The sequence below is a fragment of the Orbicella franksi genome, chromosome 3 (assembly GCF_964199315.1).
Source record: "Orbicella franksi chromosome 3, jaOrbFran1.1, whole genome shotgun sequence".
Taxonomy (NCBI): Eukaryota; Metazoa; Cnidaria; class Anthozoa; order Scleractinia; family Merulinidae; genus Orbicella; species Orbicella franksi.
In genome coordinates this window covers 21,868,748-21,890,321 of record NC_138147.1, presented here as the reverse complement: position 1 = coordinate 21,890,321, position 21,574 = coordinate 21,868,748, and the positions used below count along the sequence as shown (strand labels likewise).

Below are 21,574 nucleotides of genomic sequence, written 5' to 3'. Positions count from 1 at the left end.
CTGTGTTCAGAACCACAATTGCCTACTTACGAAGGAGATGTATCTGCCTACCAAAGGTGGACAGCACTTGGTGTATGGGTTCAAAATGTATCAAAGCACACCAATGCATCACTACCAGGATGTGGGAAATGAGGGATGGATGTCCTGCCAGCTAATATTTCGTCTTCCCATCATCTCATAAGAGATGACTAAGGATAAGACAGGCACTACTGTCTGTATTAAGTACATAGAGAACAATTATATCCTTCCTGAGCTTCAGCAATGAAGGCAATAAAATTCCTTATGAGAGAGAACTAGTTGTTGACATATGAACAAGATTTGTTGGAGAAAAAAAATGTCAACATTGGGCACTAATATATAGATTTAGGCCAGCCTAAAAGCGTAGTTCCTGGGCCGGGCTGTTCAGAGCCCGACTAAGCTAACCCAGGAAAAGGTAGAATTAATTTTGATTTGAGTGTAGTAACTTTGCGGTGAGGTTGTCTGTATATTGTTTGGCCTTCTGTTTTGAGTTTTAATAATCACCATATACACGAAACAAAGCAGCAAAAAATATTTGTACAGAAGAAAAAGTTATAATTCGGTTAATCCTGGGTTAACTTTAACTGGCTTCCGAACAATCCTGGCCTGTTTTCAACAAGTTAACGTGACATGAGCCCGCGATCCAAACCAAAAACAGCACTTGGTCAGCGGTCAGCTTCAAAAAAACACGCGACCTCGATGAGCTATAAACTTGAGCCCGCGATATGGTCACGTGATACTGGTCAGCGGATACCTTGTTTTGACAGGTGTCAATTGATCATAACCAGGAGGGAGAGGTGAACACGTCAGATTTGCCTGACCCTATGATCATGGCCATTATGACGTCACTGTGAACGAAGCGCGCAAATGCACAAAATTTTCGAAAATGGCGTCGTCTCCTCTCGCTGATACAACTTTTTGAGGCGGATTTCTCCAATCATTCCAGCTTCAAATGGTGTTGTTGTTGGATCTCAAGGAGTAATTATCATTTTTCTTTCCTGAGAGGTAAGTAGATTTTAATTTTAACCGAAAAATCTTGCATAAAGTGTATTTAAAGTGTTACAGCTATCGCTCTCCGATGGAAATATGTGGGGCAAAATTTTCACTATTCGCCCTGTAAAATTGCCTTTTTTACGTGATCGGTAACCTGAAGAAACATGTAACTTGGTCACAGAATAGCGTATATGTATAGGAAAACATGGTAATTGAAGATGACTTTGAAGGATTGGCAGTAAAAATGATCAGTCCATTTGAGTATGAAATATCTGTTATCTCGTGCTCGACACATATTCTGCAACAGTCCTAGCAAACAGAAATGCTATCCACAATGATGGAAATGAGAACTTTCACAAGCAAGAACTTGAGCTTAATTATTTGAATAAGACTTGAAGCCTGCCTACTGCACAACGGTGGTTAAAATGCAGACAGAGGATAAAATGCAGACTGTAGACTTTTGTAGAAATGTATTGCATTCCCATTTCCTTTATAGAGAGCTAAGTGCTCCGGTTAGCCTGAAATATACAGCTCAGGTTAGCCTGTGTATGGTTAGCTCGATCTCTCTATAATTGAAAATGGGAATATGATATTCTTAAAAATCCTGCAGTCTACATTTTACCCATGGTTTGCAGTCTAGTCTTGTAAGACTTTTCTTTAACCATATTGCCATACAAGGTCCTCTCTCCTCTGCATAGGCCTCTTTTGTGCTGCTTTGACCATAGGCTGGTAGTTTGGAGTATATTAAATTTTCCCCTAGGGAGCTTCTGCAGAGGAGAGAGTATAAGGCCCCATTTATACGGTCTTGGGTACTAGGGACAACCCTATCAGACCCTTCTGAGGCAACTTTATCAAGTGTGTATATGAAACAAAGTTGTCTCTCCAGGATTACTTAAGTCTTTTTTCATATTCCAGTGCTCAGTTATCCTTCTTCCTTTGGCTTGCTTTCAGTCATTTGATCACTGTGGGGTTTTGCAAGTTAATTTTGATTTCTTCATACTATGAGTTGCCCCTGGTAGGCCAGTCATAGTATTTTGATGAAAAAAGGTTATCAGGCCTACCAAGGTTACCCTAGTTATGTTGCTAAGGGTGACTTGTGTTTTACTTTCTCAACAAAATGGTGAAAGTTAGCCTGTCCAGGGTCACTGGGGTGAGGGCTTTGTTGGTTACCTAAGACCAAATAAGGGGCCTCACTGTCGGCTGGAATCATGTATGCTTATGTAACAAAACTTGAGTTTCAAACTCTGGTCTCCTTGAGTTCCTATTGCTAGATCTTATTATGTTTACAAAATTGGCACAGTTGATCAACAATTTAGGAATTTGAAGTTTGATTTATTTTCATTCCAAAACAATATTGTAACTGTTCTTTATGTATAGATCACATTAGGAAATTTATCTTTTAGTTTACATTTTCTGTTGAAAAGAGTTTGGGGTGATGTAAAAACCAAAGAGGGAAGGGAGGTCATAAACATTTACTCCAATTTTCAACTGGTGAATATTAAGAGAAGTCTTATTTGATCTTTTTAAACCTTAGGTTACCATCCTCCACTACCTTTGCAAGACCATTCAAGCAGGCCCCATTTCTGGCAATACATGCAACCACCATAGAAAGCTATCTATTTATTGTCAATGTTGTACTGTCAATTAAACATTTAAAACCCAATCTTGTGTGCTTTTTTGTTATTTGCTGAAAATGTACGCTTATCATTCTCTTGAAGCCAATAATAAACTCATCAATGTAAAAAGTAACAGGGAACCTGGGATGGATGGAGCTGGGGAGAAATCAGGCTTGGGGTTCATGTTTACAAGTACAACCTCTATGATACTCTTCTCTAGAATATTTCTTTCTAGGTCAGTTTAAACTTAATGTAAAATCATTGTTTAAGCTATCTTTATTTTCATAAGATTTATGATGAAAACTAAAAGCATAAAGTATAAAGAAAATACCTGATTAGCATTTCAAACTTAGAGGCAGTAAAGCTATTACAGTTCCTCAAGACAGATACTATTAGAAAACAAGGGGTTTGGTTATAATAAGAGATCACCTGATATTGATCTTTCCAGCTTTGTCATAACCTTCCTTACTGAACTCTTTGTTTTGGCAATAAGTCATTTTGGCTTAGTTTCTCCTGGATGGGTTAATTCTTATATTGTCAGTGGCTAAGCATAGGAAATGTCCCAGTTCATATTTTCTTTCCTTACTGCTTGGAACCAGATTCTGTATTTTTCAGTTCTTTCCTTATAACATCCTACACAGTTTTCTTTCACAGTCTATACAAGTTTGAATGAACACAGTGAGATATATATAAAAAAGTTAGAACAAAGCAGCGAGACAGGAAAATTAAATAGCTTTGCACTGCATGCGGACGCCCGAGGAAACAGATCCTGCTCCGATCTCATATTTGACAAACACTGACATGAAATAAAGCACCTTTCTGCCAAGAGGCCTCGTTCATGTTCTTCTGAATATCATCCGTTTCATCTAGGTCTCCCGTACAGTGATTTTATATCATTTTACCATTTAAAATATCCCCACGTCTGCTCGGCTTGTGTCAGTTGGTTGGCCTCGCAGAAGAAAATTAAATGTTGTCGCTGATGGTTTTACGGATAATTTAGCAAAAGAAAATAATTCCTTGGTACATTATTTACTTTCCAACCCAGCATATGACTTGATAGTTCAAATGTTTTTGTAAGGGAGCATTTTCCATCATATACTTTCTCACATTTCGAGGGTTTTGAATAAAGTATTGATCAGCAGGTCCTCCACACTATCGTCCACAAAATAATGGGTTTAAACCCACTGATCATTTTTATGCATATGTTAAATGATTTGTTCTCATCACCACTCAAATATTTTAAACCATATATAGATCATATTTTTGTGTTCGCGTTGTTCATTGTTGGGTTCTCCAGATATCGCCCAAGAAACGGGCGCAAAGCTTCACTTTTCAGTCGCGTTTTCAATTGAGCGATCTCGAAATTTTGCGTGTTTTTGTGCCTCCTGACATCTAGTTTTTGAAAACCAAAGTATTTTTGGGCACAATATTAACAGGTTGTCTTATTCCTGTGGTCTGTTGATCGCTTTCTTTCAAATCCTTCGAGCAATCATCAGATGAAAAGCTTTTCTGGTATCATTTTTTAGCGGCCATTGAAACTTCACGGGCCGGCTCACGAGTGACGTCATAATGGCCAAGATCATCGGGCGCACAATCGCATGGCTACGCAAGGAAAGTTGACCTCTCCCTCCTGATCATAACATAGATGTCCAATATCAAAGATGTGCACGGTAAACCAAGGCTGCATGTCTCAGTCAACCTATTATTTGGAGTATGGCCGCCATGTTGCGCGACTCCGTCGTCGTCGCCGTCGTGCGTACGCGCCCACGAGCAATACCGCTAGCCATGATAACCATGAGAAAATCAACTCATGGGTTTCCTTTTCTTTCCTATATGAGTATGGGGCTCCGCTTGGCGGCCCTTTGGGCCGCCGGAGCTCCGCTATTAAGAATTAATCTATCATGTCATACCTTCAAATTTCTGCACTTTGGCCCACATAGTTGCTGCAGGTTAAAATTTAACATGGCAGCTAGACGATCAATTAACTCCTACAAAGAAATTAAAGTTTTAAATCAAAAATACATACTTTCGTTTCCTAATCATATAATTCAGACCCAACAGGATGATGGCTTTTTTGACGAGAATGTGTCTGTTGTCTTATTGATAGTGATAAACACAGAGAGGGATGCAAGGATCTGCACTGAGGTATTAGTAGTGATAAACTGAGAGTTGAGAATTGGGTTGTTATGGAGAGCAATTGTAAATACTAAGTTTCTGGTAATTTCTAGAATGTTTAGTCACTTACGTTCTACTGTCACGCTATGAAACAATTAAGAACATTCTACTTAATGATGTAATTACGATGTGATGCTACATAAATAGTTGTGTTAGAAGCTTCAAGAACATTCTAGAGTATAACTTTACGGACTTTAAGGACAAGCATGGTAGTGGTTATTGTTGGCAGAGACCGACTGAAGAAGCTATATCAAAAGAACTGTTGAGAGCTATTGAGGAACTTCATTTAAAGTCAAGTGGTTTGAGAGGAGATTTCTTTGGAGACAGCGACGTTTACTATGGATTTGTGTCAGTGGTGACTGAAGCTTCAGCAGTAGGCTCAAGTTAGTTTGATGATAGACTGCATTGTTTAGAAGTTGTTCCTTTGTAACTAGGATTTCACTAGGTATCGTTTAAAGTATAAGTTGAGTGTATCTTTTCTGTCAGTTGAGTGATACCATAACAGGGTGCAGGGGGTGGGTCCCCATGGAATGACATCATCAAGACAATGACATCATAATCTAAAAACAGAATAGTGTTGTACAACTGCTTCACTTCTTGGGTATAAGAGGCATGAGGTCATTACTAAAGTAATTTAATCATCAGTTGAAGGATCTAAAGGGTGAACCATCATGAATTCAAGTTCGGGATATTATCGTCAAACCTTACAAGGTCAGGAAGTGAAATCTGACGAAGAATCAGAGATGCAAAGATCCCAAGAAAGTATTGAAGATGAAGAGAAATCTCTAACTGTAGGAGAGGGGGAAGAGAAGGATATTAATGCTACCAAACACGCTAGGTCACATATTCTAAACAAAGCGACAAATCGACATAGCACACAATTGGAGGAGTTAGTGCAAGACTACAAATGTGGCAGAGACTCACAAGAAATAGCACTCATAAAAGCTGAATATGGCACGCTTCCTGTAGAGAGAAAGGAGTTAAGGAAAGTTTTGTCCTAACATTTAACATGGATGCATGATTTAAAAAAAGAATGCAACCCCAGACGAATAATGAACACAAAACAACAATTTATTGACACATAGGGTTTCAACTGGAAAGAGGCTATTGAACTAACGGTGGATAAATGAAAGTTCTTACTTAATGGACTATTTAGAGAACAGCGGGTGCCAAAAACAGTCAGAGAACACTCAGAAGATGGATAAGAAGGTTACTATAGGATGTAAGACTATCTATGCTACCTCAAAGTTACATTCAAATAAATGACCAATGATTTCGCAGCCACTGTAAACAGAATTATCGATAAGGCTCTGAGTACACAGTGTGGTTTAGTGTACTGGATCATGACCGGATTGATAGAGCAAAGTTACCGGTAGCACTTTGTAATAATAAGTTCACAAGTCAGAGTTCCAAGAGTTGTAAATAGTTAAGAATAGCAATAACAAAGAAGCAAGGAAAAACTCTATTGGGTTTGAACAAACAGAGTTTCGTTCTGTCTATTTAGTGAATTCACCAAATAGAAATCGATTTGTTTGCAATCATAGATTCTTATAATGGCAGAGGAATACAAGACGAAACCATGATCCATATAGACTTTGGCCCAAGGTGCTAAAGAAGATCCTAATCACACTATTTGTTTTCAAGACTTAAGAAGGATCAGTCAAATTTTCTGGGTAATATTATTAATGGCGTTATCTATTCTGCTTAGTGTCTACTCAAAGTGTAAACTTGAATTTACGGTTAACACTCTTACAACTTCCATTTCACCTACATCATTAGTATTTCCCAGGCAGAAAAATTAAGTAATGAAAGAGTATATTAAATTTTTATTCTGTTATGAAAATACCCTGCTAAAATGTGTTTCTTCCAATATAAGACTCAACGCCCTAACACCCCACCCCAATGATGTCACTATTCCATTTTTAGAAAATGATGTCATCATTTCAATGACGTCATTCCCTATCCCCAATTCTGAACTCTCAATTTATCGCTACGGCCATTTTGCTAAAATCATCACACAAAGATTTTGTAATAGGCAGATGAGTTACAACCTTGGACAGTTCGTTCAACTTACAGGCCTAAGGAAAGGTCCCTGTACATGTTTAGTCAGGTACAGCATCATGTCCAGCGTCTCTGAAGCCAGAGTCAGGTATGAACGGCACTGTCGTTCATCTGTGGCTAGTTGTCTCAGACGTGAAGTACGCATGTCCTGTAAGACGGAAATAAATAACTTTATTTTTTTCTCCAGCATCTGGGCGGGCCAGAATCCTAAATCCTCGAATTTGATTGGCTAATCATATGCACGTGACTGGTCCAGCTTTTTACGATATGGCCAATGGGCCGGATTTTTTCCCCTCTGACTAAAATTTGCACCTAAGAGTTAGCGGTAATCGTCAATCTTGCCTTTTTTACACATCCATCAATGATTAGTCAATGCAAGTTTATCTCTGTTCCCTTTAAAATGGCAAGGAAAGTCAGTGTAAGTAAATTCAATTGAGTGTTTTGAAGTTGTGAGAGTTTGCTTGGTTGTTTGTAGCTTGGTGCTGTAATGGCGTGTAATCCTGTCTTTATCTCGCTGTAAAATTTGAGTCAATTTCATTTGAGTTTACCTCTCTGATCGTTGCTGTATTTAGGAGAATTTCTGTGGAATACACTTAACAAATTTCCTCGGTTTCTGCTATTCAATTTATGGTAGAAAAGTCTGATTTCAAAGCAACGACTGACAGAAATTGTTTTTGTAGTAAAACTTCAACCTTCGCACGAAATTTCACACCGCAGAAACAATTTTGGAGAACTTAACTGGTGAAATAAATGCAACTAACATAAGTAGTTACAAAAAAATCTGTCTTTGTCTACTATCTGAGATACTCGCTCGTTGCAAAGAGTTTTTTACAAATTGTTAGTAGACTGCGTCGAAGCCGATTCAATGATAAATTTGCGTAAACAAACCCATTTGCAACCTGTAAAACCAATTTACTGCGGGAAAAAAATAAACATTTGCTGGCTTAGGGTTGGTCTGTATAGTGCAAACTGTGACCTCAGGCTTGAAAATGCTTTTTCAAGACCTCAGTCACAGTTTTTCACTATACAGACCTTCCAGCTGGCAAATAACATATATATATATATCTGTCCTGTATAGTTTTTCACCTGTTTAGATAAGAATCTGACATAGAGGAATAGCCTAATAAATGAACTAAAATAAAACACACTAGGTCAGTTTCCTACTGTAGGTGGTAAAGAAAGGTCATAGGAGACCTTACTAACATTGTGATGAGAAGAAAAAAGTCCAAAAATCACTCAAAGCTAAAACAACAACACATTACCAAATACCATAACGCTAGCAGTAAGCTAAGTCCAAGGTAGGTGGCACTGGTAATGAAGATAATTATCAGTGACAGTGTAAGTTCTACAAGTGACTTACTCTTGGTAAGGACTCCCACTCTGCAATATTAGCCATCAGCTGCTGTGTCTCATTGATACTCTTTAGTGAATCCAGAGACTCATCCAGAAGAAATGTTGTGTCGTTAATCAACATGTTCACAAATCGAACAAAATGGACCGTTCTGGAATGGACATGATGGAAAAAAAATTAGATTATTTTCATCAAGGCTTTCATCAGCACCCTCTCCAGTACCAGCACCACCATGATCATCCAATCCCTCATCAGTACCATTACCAATACGATCACTCTCACATTAGCCTCACCCTAACTGCCATAGTCACTGTTACCAGCAGTTACCAGCACCATCACCACCACCGTCTCCAGCACTGCAATCTCAGCAGCACTGTCACCATCAACACAAGCATCTAGGCACCAGCACCGTCATCAGCATTGTCACCATCACTCTCACTAATGCTATCATCACAAACTTCACCATCACCATATATTTCACAAAACCAGCGAGAGACTATTTCTTCTTTGAAGTAATATTTTTTAAGTTCAAAATTGTTGGTGTGTTCCATTTCACGTACATGTATTCAAACCAATGACAAGGTCTTACAAGTTCGTCCAAAATACTCCGCTGCGTGTCAAATTTTCAACTCTCTTTTCAGTGTTTGGAAATGTGGTCAAACATGGTCTTTGTGTTTGATGTATTACATGAAAACTGAAATGGCCCTTGGCTTAAACATTTCAGCGTATAGGAAAAATGATATCAGGGACATGGCGAACACTTTCACTGTCACTATCATTACATTTCAAGCTTGAGTAAGGTTTTAGGCCAATGGATGGACTGAAAAGGTCTACACAATAGCAAAATTTGAATGTATAATCTAAAATCATTTTTCACTAGGTTTCTTCAAGTGTCACTGTTGCTCCCTCCTGTCACCGTCACTGTCACCAGTCCCATAGCCTAGGTGTAGACGTCTACTACTTCCTGAAGGATTATAACTCCTCCTCCTTAAAACGTTTAAAAACAAAGTCAAGCTAAACATCTTACAGTCTTACTGTTCATGAGTTTTCAACTGGTATTTGTTAATTCATTTTATTTATTTATTTATTTTTATTTATCTATTTATTTATTTATTTCTTCTTTTCGTCTCTTTTTTATTGACTAATTAATTGCTTTCATCAAGCTTTAGCGCCAACCTACCTCCCTTACTTAACCATTACTTAGTTTTACTCAGCTCGATTAGCTTTATTAATATATTATATTGTAAAGTTTAACTTTTTGTCTATTTGGTAATAAAGCTTGTTGTTGTTGTTAAAAGTTACAGTACAGCCCTAAAATAAGGCAAGTGCAAGAAGTGGCGTAAGAAGTCCTTGGGCTGCAAGAACATGCAAACCGCCGGAAGAAGTAAAAATGTCGTGTTTTTGCTGTTTACCCACAAGAGCTTTTGAAACGCAAGAAGTTGAAAGTCTAACCGCAAGAAGCCCCAAGAAATTGACAATTTAACTGCAAGAAGCCATACCTATAAGAACTTATTTTTTAATTTTTTTTTACACTTTATTTCAACCACATAGCACTATATTACAATATAATTTACTTAACCAAATTACACTACTTTACACAACTTACACTACATTTCAAATAGACTACATTAAACTATGTTATACTGCTTTACATACATACGATGTCTCGTCGGGGAAAATAAGCTATCATTGCTTTTTTTACAGCAAATACTGTGCAGATCAGAAAACGTTTTTTTTTCTTTAACTTACAATTCCCTTTTCTGTACATTTCGAGGCATAATTACACTTGTATGTTGACTTAAAATCCTTCTAAATGATACTTGAATTCCAGTTTCCTAGTAAATTCGTTCAAGCTTCCTTGTTTTGAACTAAGCTTATTGTTATAAATATAGTATTTAGCAAACAGAAGGACATAGTTTAGCTTTTTTAACATCTTCTGGGATGAACCGGGGTCAGGTTCATTTGATAATTTCCCAAAGAGTAATTCAATTGTGTTAAGTGAGTAGGAGGTGTCATTTTCCTTATTAAACCACTTAATTACTTCAGAGAAAAATTTTTTTGACCATCGACAATGGATGAATGAGTGGCTTATTGAGTCAGACTCCTGACAGTACACGCATGCACTGTTGCATTCTATACCATACAGACATAATTCCTTTTTCGTTACAATGATTCTGTGTAGAAATTTAAAGTAGAATTCTCTTAGTTTATTTTCTTTGCAGATACCTTTTAGGTTTTTGAAGTAGACATTAAATTCTATATCACTAGTCTGCAAATCACGAGTCCATTTTCCAGGCGCCTTAAGTTCTGCATCTAATTTGTTTTGAAAAAACCAATAGTAATCTTTACTCTTCATTTTCAGAAGGTTCTCATTTATTGAACAACAACAAGTCACCGGGGTATTGCTGAAACCACTTGTAAATACTGTAGGAAATTGCATTTTAAGTCATACTTGTGGGTAAAATCACCATGCGAAAGAAAGGTGCCATTACTTGTGAGGTCGTGTATCCGGAAAATTCCTTTTTGAAAGCACGATTTGTAAAAAAAGTCTTTTGATCAATAAGAATTTCTTTATTGTTAAATGAGACCAAGTCTTGTCCAAGGTCAGATTCATAGGAGGATTTTAGTTCAAGAAAGAATTGCAGCATTGAATTATAGAATTGAGGCATACCAGTCCGCTCAAGAAACTTCGAATCATAATTGCATCTTAACAAAAAATTAAGACCGCCGTACATGTCAAAAAAATGGTATGGGACTGTTTTCCAAACCTCGTTTCTTTTGTCATCTTTAGCTAGAAGTCACGATATCCAAGCTAGCCTTTAGGATTTTGTCATTACATCTGCGTTTGGAACACGCAGCCCTCCTTTTTCGTAGTTTTGATACATCACTTGACGCTTAATCTTATCTTTCCTTTTTTTCCCAATGAACTGAAAAATAGATGTATTAATGGTTGGGATACAATTTGTAGGAACATCTAGAATTGACATAGAATAGACTAACTGCGGGATACTGAGGCATTTTGTGATTAGGCATCTGCCTAGTATTGATAGATTCTGAGATCGCCAAACCTCTAGTTTAGAGCCTAATTTTTCGATTTTACCCTGAAAATTCTTTTTATTATTTTGCTTTTCATCATACGATATGGAGATACCTAATGCTCAGACCAGTTCTTTAGGCCATTTAAATCCAAATGGTTTTTCTTCCCTATCACGCCAAGGGACAAGCCACAAAGCTTTGGTTTTAGTGGGGTTTAATTGTAAACCGGAGACATTCCCAAAGGAATTTAACACTTGAGTTGCTTTCTCAACAGAGTCGAGGCTACTACAAATTAATGATGTATCATCGGCAAATTGACTTGTCTTGGCTTCGGAGTTTAAGATTTTGATTCTTTATATTTGTTTGTCTTGCTGTATCTTACATGCTAAAATTTCAGCTCCCAAGATGAAAAGGTAAGGTGACAGAGGGCAACCCTGCCTAACCCCTCTTGATAACTGAAAATAATTTGTGGAAAATCCATTGTTCAGAACCGCACTTTCAGGTGTAGTATAAAAAGTGGCGACCCACCGTTTGATGCTGTCACCAAAGTTAAGGAGTTTTAAAGTATTCTGGATAAAGGACCATTTGATGGTGTCAAATGCTTTCCAGAAGTCAAGTAAAAGTAATATTCCAGGAATATTTTGTAGTTTGGTCTGTTCCAGGATGTCGTTTATCAACCTTATATTTTGACCAATATATCTTCCTTTCACAAAGCCAGTTTGGTCAGGATGGATCATCCTTGGTAAAATATTTTCTACTCTCTTTGCTATTATGTTTGACGTGATCTTATAATCTAACTTTAAAAGTGTAATTGGGCGCCAATTTGAAAGTTCTGACAAACAAGAATTGTCCTTTGGCACAAGAGTTATTACACCTCTGCGTTGAGATATCGACAGCTTTCCTTCTTTGTATGCAGTGTTGAAACTATTTACTAAGTCGTGACTCACCAAATCAAAGAAGCAATTGTAGAATTCTGCCGTGAAACCATCATCTCCAGGCGACTTACCAGCGGGGAAGGTGTTTAAGACTTTGGAACATTCCTCTATCGTTATGTAACCCTCTAGGTCCTCTCTTTCTTTGTCTGTTAATTTATCAGTTTGCAGATCACACACAAAATCATTAAAGGCCTCATTGTTATCCTCGTCATGCGAAGTATATGAATTCTCATAGAAGGATTCGATTTCTTTCATTATCTCGTCTTCTTCAACAAGTATTTTGCCATCTTCTCTTTTTATTTCTGTAATTACTTTACGGTTGAAATTCCTTTTCTCTAAATTAAAGAAGTAGTTTGTGGGTTTTTCACCTTGTTCAACCCACCTAACTTTAGATCGAAAGATTCCACCTTTCCCTTTGGCTTCATAGATATGTTGAAGTTCGATTTTTAAGTTGTCGTAATCTTCAATTTCAGCACTTAACTGTTCATCCATATTACAGTTGTTAATTTTAATTTCTAAAGCTTCCAAACGCTTTTGAAGCTCCGTTTCTTGAATTCTCCGTTGTTTTTCTTTGTGTTTTGAGTATGAAACCATTTCCTGTAAGAACTTATGAATCTTACCGCAAGCTGCAAGAATGCACAAGAAGTTGCTACATGTCAAGCTATCTGTTCACAGTGCCGTGTTGGTCATTGACATACTCAGCACTTGCTTGCAATGTTATCCATAAGATAAGTCACTATAGTGGGAAGAGATATAGTATCTTTATTTTTCGAAGAGCTGAGACCAGATCTGGATTTATGTTTGCTGACGCTGTGAAAATAATATCGAACATACTAACTTATTACGTAGCCACAAATGAACCTGAGCTGAGCTAACCTTGAGCATGTTCATGTCACCTACAGAAAAAACCCCTTTCAATCACCTTTAAACTTCGTAGTCTGGTAGCAGATTGTGTGACAATCACAAAACATCTCCAAAAACGAAGTTCCTGAAGAAACAATCCGTGTAGAAAAAAATCGAAACTACAGTGTAGTTAGCCTGGGTTCCACCATTTTTTTTCCTTTTGCACGATCTGTGAGCGAAGACAACTTTCATTCAAATCTCACACTGAACCACAAAGATTGCATGTATAAACAAATGAGACGCTATGATGTTGTCAATTTCTTTAGAACTTTTGCCGCAAAAATGTTTTGTTTCTAAACAAACGGTAATCAAGGGAACTTGAAAGTGAACGGCTTTCATAAATTATACCCCGTTTACATCACCAGTATGTTGTGATAAGCGCATGAATGGTTTTCTCAACACCAAAATCCCATGTGTTTCCCTTGTGCATTCCTCTTTTTTTGAGGAAAACCCCATTCTGCCATAACTGAAATCTCACCGGTGAGTCAGGTACGCTGGGTAATTTGTGGCCCATAGTTCTTTGCTTGTGGAGTTTGATATGTGTTTGATCAAACTTGTTTTAACCGTTTGGCCACTCACTTCAACATCAGCATGTTTGGTCACCAAACATTGTTTCATGTTTGGTCGCCAAACATTTCCCATTTGGACAGGCCTTTAGACAGCATGCATGCAGCTTGAATAAGTATGATAACAATCATGTTGTTGCGATGCCTTGAATTTGCATAAAGTTTCAAATGTTACTGACGCAAGAGAAAGTCACGCTTTTTTCATACATGCATAGTCCTGTGCATGTCATGTCTTTGCTGCCTGAGAAACTTGCTTGTTTTAAAATTTGGGTTATATTTGGAAACTACTTCCCAGTAAATATGTTGTTTTTTAAACCTTGTCATTGGGCCATTCCATGCAGAAGAAGCCAATTCAAATAAGCTCACATTGCGCCACTGCCACACCGCCTGTCTGGGACTCAGGGACACAACATAATAACAATTGGTAAGAGTAAAATTTCCTCCATGTTGCCAAAACAAAACCAAGCAAAGAACAATATGGTAATATAAAGAAACACACAATAATCATGGCTGTTGCCTAAGGAAATTTTTCAGGAGCCCTTCTGGCTCGTCACTTCAAAAGTTAGGAGCCCAAGCCATTGTTTTAGGAGCTAGACTGTTCACAGTCCCCTATTTTTCCATGAGATCGTAGATGTCGATCGTTGAGCTCGACGGACCGCCATCTTGGTCTCTTGATGTGAGCGAAACTGGAGAGAGTACAAAATGCCGTGGGTAGGGCTGGTGGAGGGCACGGCTGGTGGAAAAAATAGGGAGACTGTAACAGCTTCACTCTGTCTTGTGTTCAAGGGGCGCGGCCGCCAGTTTGGCACCTCCGTTGATCAAATCAATTAACAATGTCCTCCCCTGAGAAAAAACCTGTCAGATCAGGGATGATGATATGAATACATATTACTGTGTTGTGAATTTTGCAACATTTTGAAGGTTTACTAAGTTGAGTCGAATGAATGTGGGATGGAAAAAACTCTTCCCTGGCTCCAAAAAAAGTGGCACAGTCTGCGGGGAATTCCAGTTCTACAGATGCAGGCCGTCTTTGTGGCATTAATAGTAAAATTTCAGTTGGAAATAAGAACAACCAACAGAGCTTTCAGCCATTTCCTTTGCCAAAACGAAACTTTGATATATTAAACTCTTGCCAAAACCAGTTGGAAGAACCACCAAAACATCTTTTCCTTCGAGTAAACGAGAAACAGCCTCCTTTTGCTCACGCTTTAAGGTGGCTGAACACAGTTTTCGCGTGCACTTTTGCTGATGCAATTCAGTGCGCGCACAAGGATTGCAAAAAAACAAACATGCCGTCAATAGAGCGATCATTTTATTTACTCAACGCCCGCACTATCTGTGCTATTTTTCTCTATAATTGAACGCAGTGTATTGATGGCTTTAGTCTTTTATCACAAATACATGTTAGAAAAGGTAAAAATGGAAAGAACTCAGCAATTCTCAGCTTTTTCTTTTTTACCGAAAGAACCCAGTTAAACGCAGTGCATGCGTAGTAAGTAAAAAAATTGCGATTGAATGAAAATTTGCACTCTCGGAAATACGCCTATTTCTCGAGAACCACTCATTAGAATTTCACGAAACTTGGCACGAAAATACTTTAGGAAATAAGTAACTGGAGTATTGAAAATAATTGAACTTTAACAGAGGAAACTCTAGATATTCCAGTAAACCTTCAACAAGGGATAATTAAAGATCTCTCTGTTAAATTATTAGCAAAATGGTGTTAACTTGTGAGAATCGTTACAAGCTTGTTGCATGCAAATTATAAAGAAAATCTAATCACTAGATTTTCTACAAATAAACAAAACCAATTTTAAAGGCCTGTTTATTTTTATTCGTGTTGCCATGGCAACAGCACTTACGTCAGCTTAACCATCAAAAAACCAAAGTTTGTGTTGTTAACTTGATTGCTGCCATTTTTGGCGACCGAGAGATCAAGGGTTTTAGAGAAAAAGGTGAATCAAACACGGGTATCAAAAACTGTGTTCAGCTACCTTAACACCAATCCTCCAAGACAAGAAGCAGACAGACGTACGATCAAAGTCAAAACATTCTCCAGAAAATTCACTTGAAATCGATGCCATTTTGGCCTGAGCTGCGAAGTGATGAATGTCATTTTCTGTCACTCAAGTTGTCAACGCTCTGCTATGCTCTGATGAACTCTATTGTCCCTTCGACCAATCGGGTGTTGCCGTTGCTGGAGCAACTAACGCAGCGAACACCAGACAGAGGGAAGTTGTTACAGTCTCCCTATTTTTTCCGCCCCGTCACCCCCACGCTATTAACCGCACCACCACTACCCACGGACATTTTGTACTCTCCCCAGTTTCGCTCGCATCAAGAGACCAAGATGGCGGCCCATCGAACTCAATGATCGACATCTATGATCTCACGGAAAAATAGGGGACTGTGAACAGTCTATTTAGGAGCCCAGTGTAAAAGTTGCCATGGCCAATGCTAGGGATTGGGGGTTTGGGAAGGGGAGGGGAGGGGGTTTGGAGCAACTTGGAATATCCTGGGGCGTGTCCCCCTTCTCTCTGTTGAGATTTTCCTTGAGACACTAATGTGACTAAAATTTTTGGAATCAAGCATTCAGCAAAGGTCATGACTGAGGAAGAATATTATTTACGTTAAAATTTAAGCAAAATAAATTAAATTCAATAATTGGCGTATACAAGCAAGCGCTGTGCTGTTTTTTACAAAATTATGTTGTTGCTTTTGTTTGTGAGTTTTGCCATTCTAGAGAAGCCAACCTAAAAAAATTTAAATCTGGGAGATTGCCAATTTTTACCTTCTCAGCCCTAAAAAAATGTTAATAGTAGAGCTCCTCCAATTCAGATACAAAACTGCATCAAATATTCAAAAATTTTGCCCTGAAAAAGGGAAAAAACCAGCCAAAATAAGCACTTTCCCTGGAATCCGGGAGATTAAATGGCACTCATGGGAAACAGAGATTTGGTGTGTATCCGGTAGACTCCTGGATAATCAAGGAACAAAACAAGACACATTGTACAAATCATGAAACGCAAGCTGCAAATGGAAACAAGTAAAAATGAAAGAGGCATTTGGGGGGTTTGAGTCTGGCCCCACTGAAATGTGCTTTCCTTGGTGGGGCATTTTAAATTACCACAGAAACTAAAAATACAAAGAAAATATAGAAAATACTCTTTGCACTGTTTCTAGTTTTATAAGCTAATTGTCTATGCCAGTTAACTTAACTTGGCAGTGAGCAACCTGCAAGCCTTAGTTACTTTGGTCACTGTGCACATTTACTTTCTGTTTATTGTTATTTTTGTTTCTGTGTTCTTGTAATGATAATGTTATGTTATATGTACTTACAGATTGATTGTTAACAATAAGGGAAATAGTGCAAAACAATAAAAAATCTGGAAATCTGGAATGATAATGTAATTTCGTACTTTATGTTTAAATATGATGTCAACAGCATCATCACTCCATTTTCCAAAAATATTTGTTGCCAAAAATAGTTATATTGCAACTGGAATATTGCCTTCTCGTCAGAAAGGTAATATTTAGATTTATTTAAGCCTAAAAGCACAGCTCCTAGGCCGGGTTGTTCAAAGCCTAATTAAGTTAACCCAGGATTAAAGCAAGAATTTGTTTTCAGTTTTGTAACTTTGCAGTGAGGTTTTCTGTATAATTATTGTTTGGCCTTCTGTTTTGAGTTTGAACAATCTCAAAATACACGAAACAAAAGCAGTCAAAAACATTTGTCTTCAAGAAATATTTATTCTTCGGTTAACTTTTAATCCTGGGTTACCTTTAACTGTCTTTCGAACAACCTGGCCCTGTTTACAGCGAGTTAACCTGACACGAGCCCATGATCCAATGGAAATAAGCACTTGGTCCACAGTCAACTTCAATAAAATATGTGACCTCGATGAGCTTTAAACTTGAGCCTGCAATATGTTCGTGTGATACTGGTCAACAGATACCCTGTTTTGACAGGTGTCACCTGACCATAACATGGATGTCCAATATCAAAGGACGCTATATAAATCAAGGCTGCATGTCTCTTTCAACCTATTAGCTGGAGTATGGCCTCCATCTTGCGCAACTCCGCCGTTGCCGTCGCCATCGCCATCGCCATCGCCATCACCATTGGGCGAAAGCGCTAATGAGCAACACTACCCATGATAACCACAAGAAAATCAATTCATGGGTTTCTTTTTCTTTCCTATATGAGAGGCTTAGAGGCCTTAATGGGGACGTTTTTTTGAAGTTTGCAATGATCATCACTGGTTTCTGTGCAAAGAGTGAGGCCCGGTAATGAAATTAAGTGAAAATGGTGAATGTTTTTTTCTAAAGGAAGGAGAAAATCTTAGTTGTTATTATCCTCCCCCCCACCCCTCACTCTAAGAAGGTGTGGTTATCAATCATGGACTATCTGCACAGCCTCTGGCCATTGAATTTTTGTGGCAAAAAGTCTGGGCATTTTTTCTGTACGAAAAATTTTTTTGGGAAATTTCAAGCCCCCCCACAAACAAAAATTTAGTTTTTGTGACAGTTCCCTTTTCCTTTATGCTACGATGACATTTATGATGATTCTTCTGCGACAACTTGCACGTGGTGAGAAGTGAAAAACAAACTTGCGGTCAGACGATCTTAAAATATTGGGAAAAAAGACAAGTAAATAGAGGAGTGAAGGGAATTTCTCACATATAAAAACCTGTGTGATCTTGGCTTGATAGGAGTCACATAATGACAAAAATTCAGAGACTTCCCCTCATGCATTAATAGGTAATGTAAACATATTCGGAGAATTGTCACCAAACAATTAACATAAAGCCAGCAAATTCTTGGGATGAACATCTTGAAAATCTTGTTTTAATACAGCACTTAGACAGGAAAAGAAACACCTTTTCGTCCAGAAATAGATAAAACGATCTCGAGCAAACAAACATGCTCTTTCTACGTGAGAAAAGAAATCAAAACGCTCATAATTTTCTGAACATTATTTGCATATGTGTCGCAGAAATCGAATTAGAACACATGGATGCTCCTGAATCAATATATTGTTTTCCATTATTCTAAACAGTTTATTGCGAATGTTACTCTGTGTTTTCTACGAGCCGTACAGTTCTCATTGGGCTTGCCATGTATGGCTTTGCTTGTTCTTAGAAATGAATGCTAGTTTCTTGAGACGCTGCTGTGTGATCTGGAAGTGTAAACAACATACATTTTGGACATTTGGTCAGGTCAAGCAAGTTGCAGGGTAAACAATAAGTCCTCCCTCAAGCGTTCGAAACGCTTGTTCAGGTTTAAATCTTTCAAATCGAAGCAATGTGAAAATAAATTATATAATAACTAAACAAGAGGTTATTTTGATGGTTCTTTATTAAATATACACCTTCAAATTTTCTTTGAACACATGCAGTCCACCTAACCAGTTCTACAAAAAAAAATGAGTATGTTGCACTGTGTTATAAAGAAGGCAAAATACGAGAAACAAAAACCCGTATCTCGTATATTGCTGCTTTAAAGGCGGCGACAATATATTCAATACAAAAACTCTCAACTTGGCTGATGTTTTGAGTTTTTCACCTTGCGTGATCAACTTGTTGTTGCAAATAGTAGAGAGCGGGTCTACTTTGAGCAACAAATTTTTTTTTTTTTACTTACAACACTAACTCTATTTACATTATATTGCTCTAATTATTTACACTATTTAAATTACAATAACTAAACGACTTACATTACTAACATATACAGTTACACGACTTACACAATTAAGAAATACAGTGACGACAAGGGGCAAAGAAAAAAAAAACTGAGAAGAAAAATAGCTAGTTATCATTACAGCTTGAGGTTGTAGTACAGAAACATAAAAAAACAGACCAAAAGCATGTGGTACATTAAAAGTAAAATGAGTTATGCATCTGACAGGAGGTTAGAAATAGATTAATGGGTAGGAGATAGATAACCCTACAGAAAATATAATCTAAAATATTAATTAAATCTTCATATATCCTGTAAGAGGTTTCCATTTCTTCGTGTCTCCACTTTTTGTTTCTATCTCATATTGTAATTTTAGTGTGCATATGAAAAGCGTAAGATTTGGATGATCATTTTTTGTTTTAGCGAGCCATATGCGATATCGTGCTAAGAGAAAGCAGTAATTTATAAGAAGCACAAATTGAGAGATATCTGGCCTCAGACCCAAAGCAGTAATATTTGTCAAAGCATAATCTCTAGGAAGTAAATTTAAGAATTTAAACTGAAACTCTATCAGCTTAGTGCTCTTTGTGCATTTTTTAGCTAAAAGATAGGCAGCATTCCAATTTATGTTGTCATTTATTGGTAGGCCACAATCCTCTAGCCACTTCTTTTGACTTGACTCTGGGGTTAAACTCTTGTTACTAATCAGTTTTTTATATATTATTGTAGTTGCTTTTTTGACCTGCAAAATTCTTGTTGTAAGTGGCTCATATTCGTGGTCGGTGTTCTGTAAATCTTGAAAATTAGAATCAGTCCGAAGAGACTTTACAGCCGATATTAATCTGTAGAAGCTGAGAGGGCGAGGGTCTATTTCATACTTACAGCGGAAATCATTTAACGAGAGAAAGTTGTTGTCTGGTCCTAAAAGATGTTTCACCCGAGTTATTCCCTTGGTGAACCAATTTTTAAAAAAAACTGTTTTGTTGGCTATCTTTATTAGGGAGTTATGCCAAAGTTGTTGATCCAGAAAGTGATCTTTTGATGTTATTTCAGGTTCAAAGTTAACTTCCGCCCAGATTCCTAATAGTTCTTTTAAAAAGGCATCCTAAGTTGTTATTGTCGATAAGGTGTCTCTAACGTTGAGGTTGTAGGAAAAAAAGTTTTGACAGCCATATTTTTTTAGGGTTATATCAAAAAAGATTTTCCATTTTCCCTTATTGTTGTTATCTAAATATTTTTTAATCCATGTGGTTTTGAGGGATTAATTGAAGGAACTAATATCAATCATTTTTAGGCCACCACCACCGAAATCATTGATCATTACCTTCTGTTTTATCTTGTCACCTTTACCATTCCATAGAAAAGTGTAGAGTAAATCATTTATTTCTTTTAAAACCCTGTAGTTTGAGCGAAGAGGCGAGAGTAGATAAACCAATTGGGAGACCACTAGTGATTTGATAACAGTGATTTTCCCTAACAATGTGAGTCGGCGGTATTTCCAGCATCTCAGGATTTCTTTCACTTTTTCAAGTTTCTCATTGTAGTTTAAAGAGGCAGATAGTTCGGGATCTGTTGAAATCCATAGACCTCGGGATTTTACTTTGTCTTTTGGCCATTTAAGCTCTTTTCCTGATAACAGAATTTTATCACTTCCAATACTTGCGCCAATCCATTGAGCTTCCGTTTTCTTATTATTGAGTCTGAGGCCAGAGACTTTGCTGAAATCGTCAAGCATTGCAAGGGATGAAAGGAGAGATTCACGTGACCCGTCTAATATAAGTGTTGTGTCATCGGCATACTGACTTAACTTAATTTCCACATTATTTACAGAGATTCCCTTTATATTAGTATTTTTCCTAATTGCTGTGGCCAGCACCTCGGCCGATAGGATAAATAAATAAGGTGAGAGCAGGCAGCCTTGCCTAACACCTCTTTGAATTTCAAAAAAATTACTTGCCCATCCATTATTCAGAATACAGCTTTCAGTATGACTATACAGGGTTTTCACCCAGTTAATTAGCGAAGCACCAAAACCGTAGGATCTTAATGTTCCATGTATGAAGGACCATTCGAGAGAATCAAATGCCTTTTCAAAGTCAATAAAAAGTAACAGGCCCGGGATATTCTTTTCTGTGGCATATTGGATAATAGAGTCAATGAGTCTGATATTTTCGCCTATAAATCTGCCCTTCAAAAATCCTGTTTGATCATGATTGATAAGGTGTGGAAGTACTAATTTAA

The 21,574-nt window shown here is 37.5% G+C and overlaps 1 protein-coding gene across 6 annotated transcripts in view; it reads right to left on the bottom strand.

The window, feature by feature from the left end:
- Positions 1–21,574, bottom strand: part of LOC145482661 (ubiquitin conjugation factor E4 B-like) — a 304,099-nt gene that overhangs the window by 49,074 nt on the left and 233,451 nt on the right. For 5 of the 6 annotated variants that reach the window (XM_081461267.1, XM_081461269.1, XM_081461270.1 and 2 more), the window contains 3 exons: positions 8,224–8,365; positions 6,877–7,011; positions 4,538–4,615 (listed from right to left, as the gene is read on the bottom strand). In XM_081461267.1, the coding sequence (XP_081317393.1) occupies positions 4,538–4,615; positions 6,877–7,011; positions 8,224–8,365 (355 nt within the window). Of the gene's footprint in view, positions 1–4,531; positions 4,616–6,876; positions 7,012–8,223; positions 8,366–21,574 lie in introns of those variants that run through there. The other variant, XM_081461271.1, reaches the window with a different exon arrangement.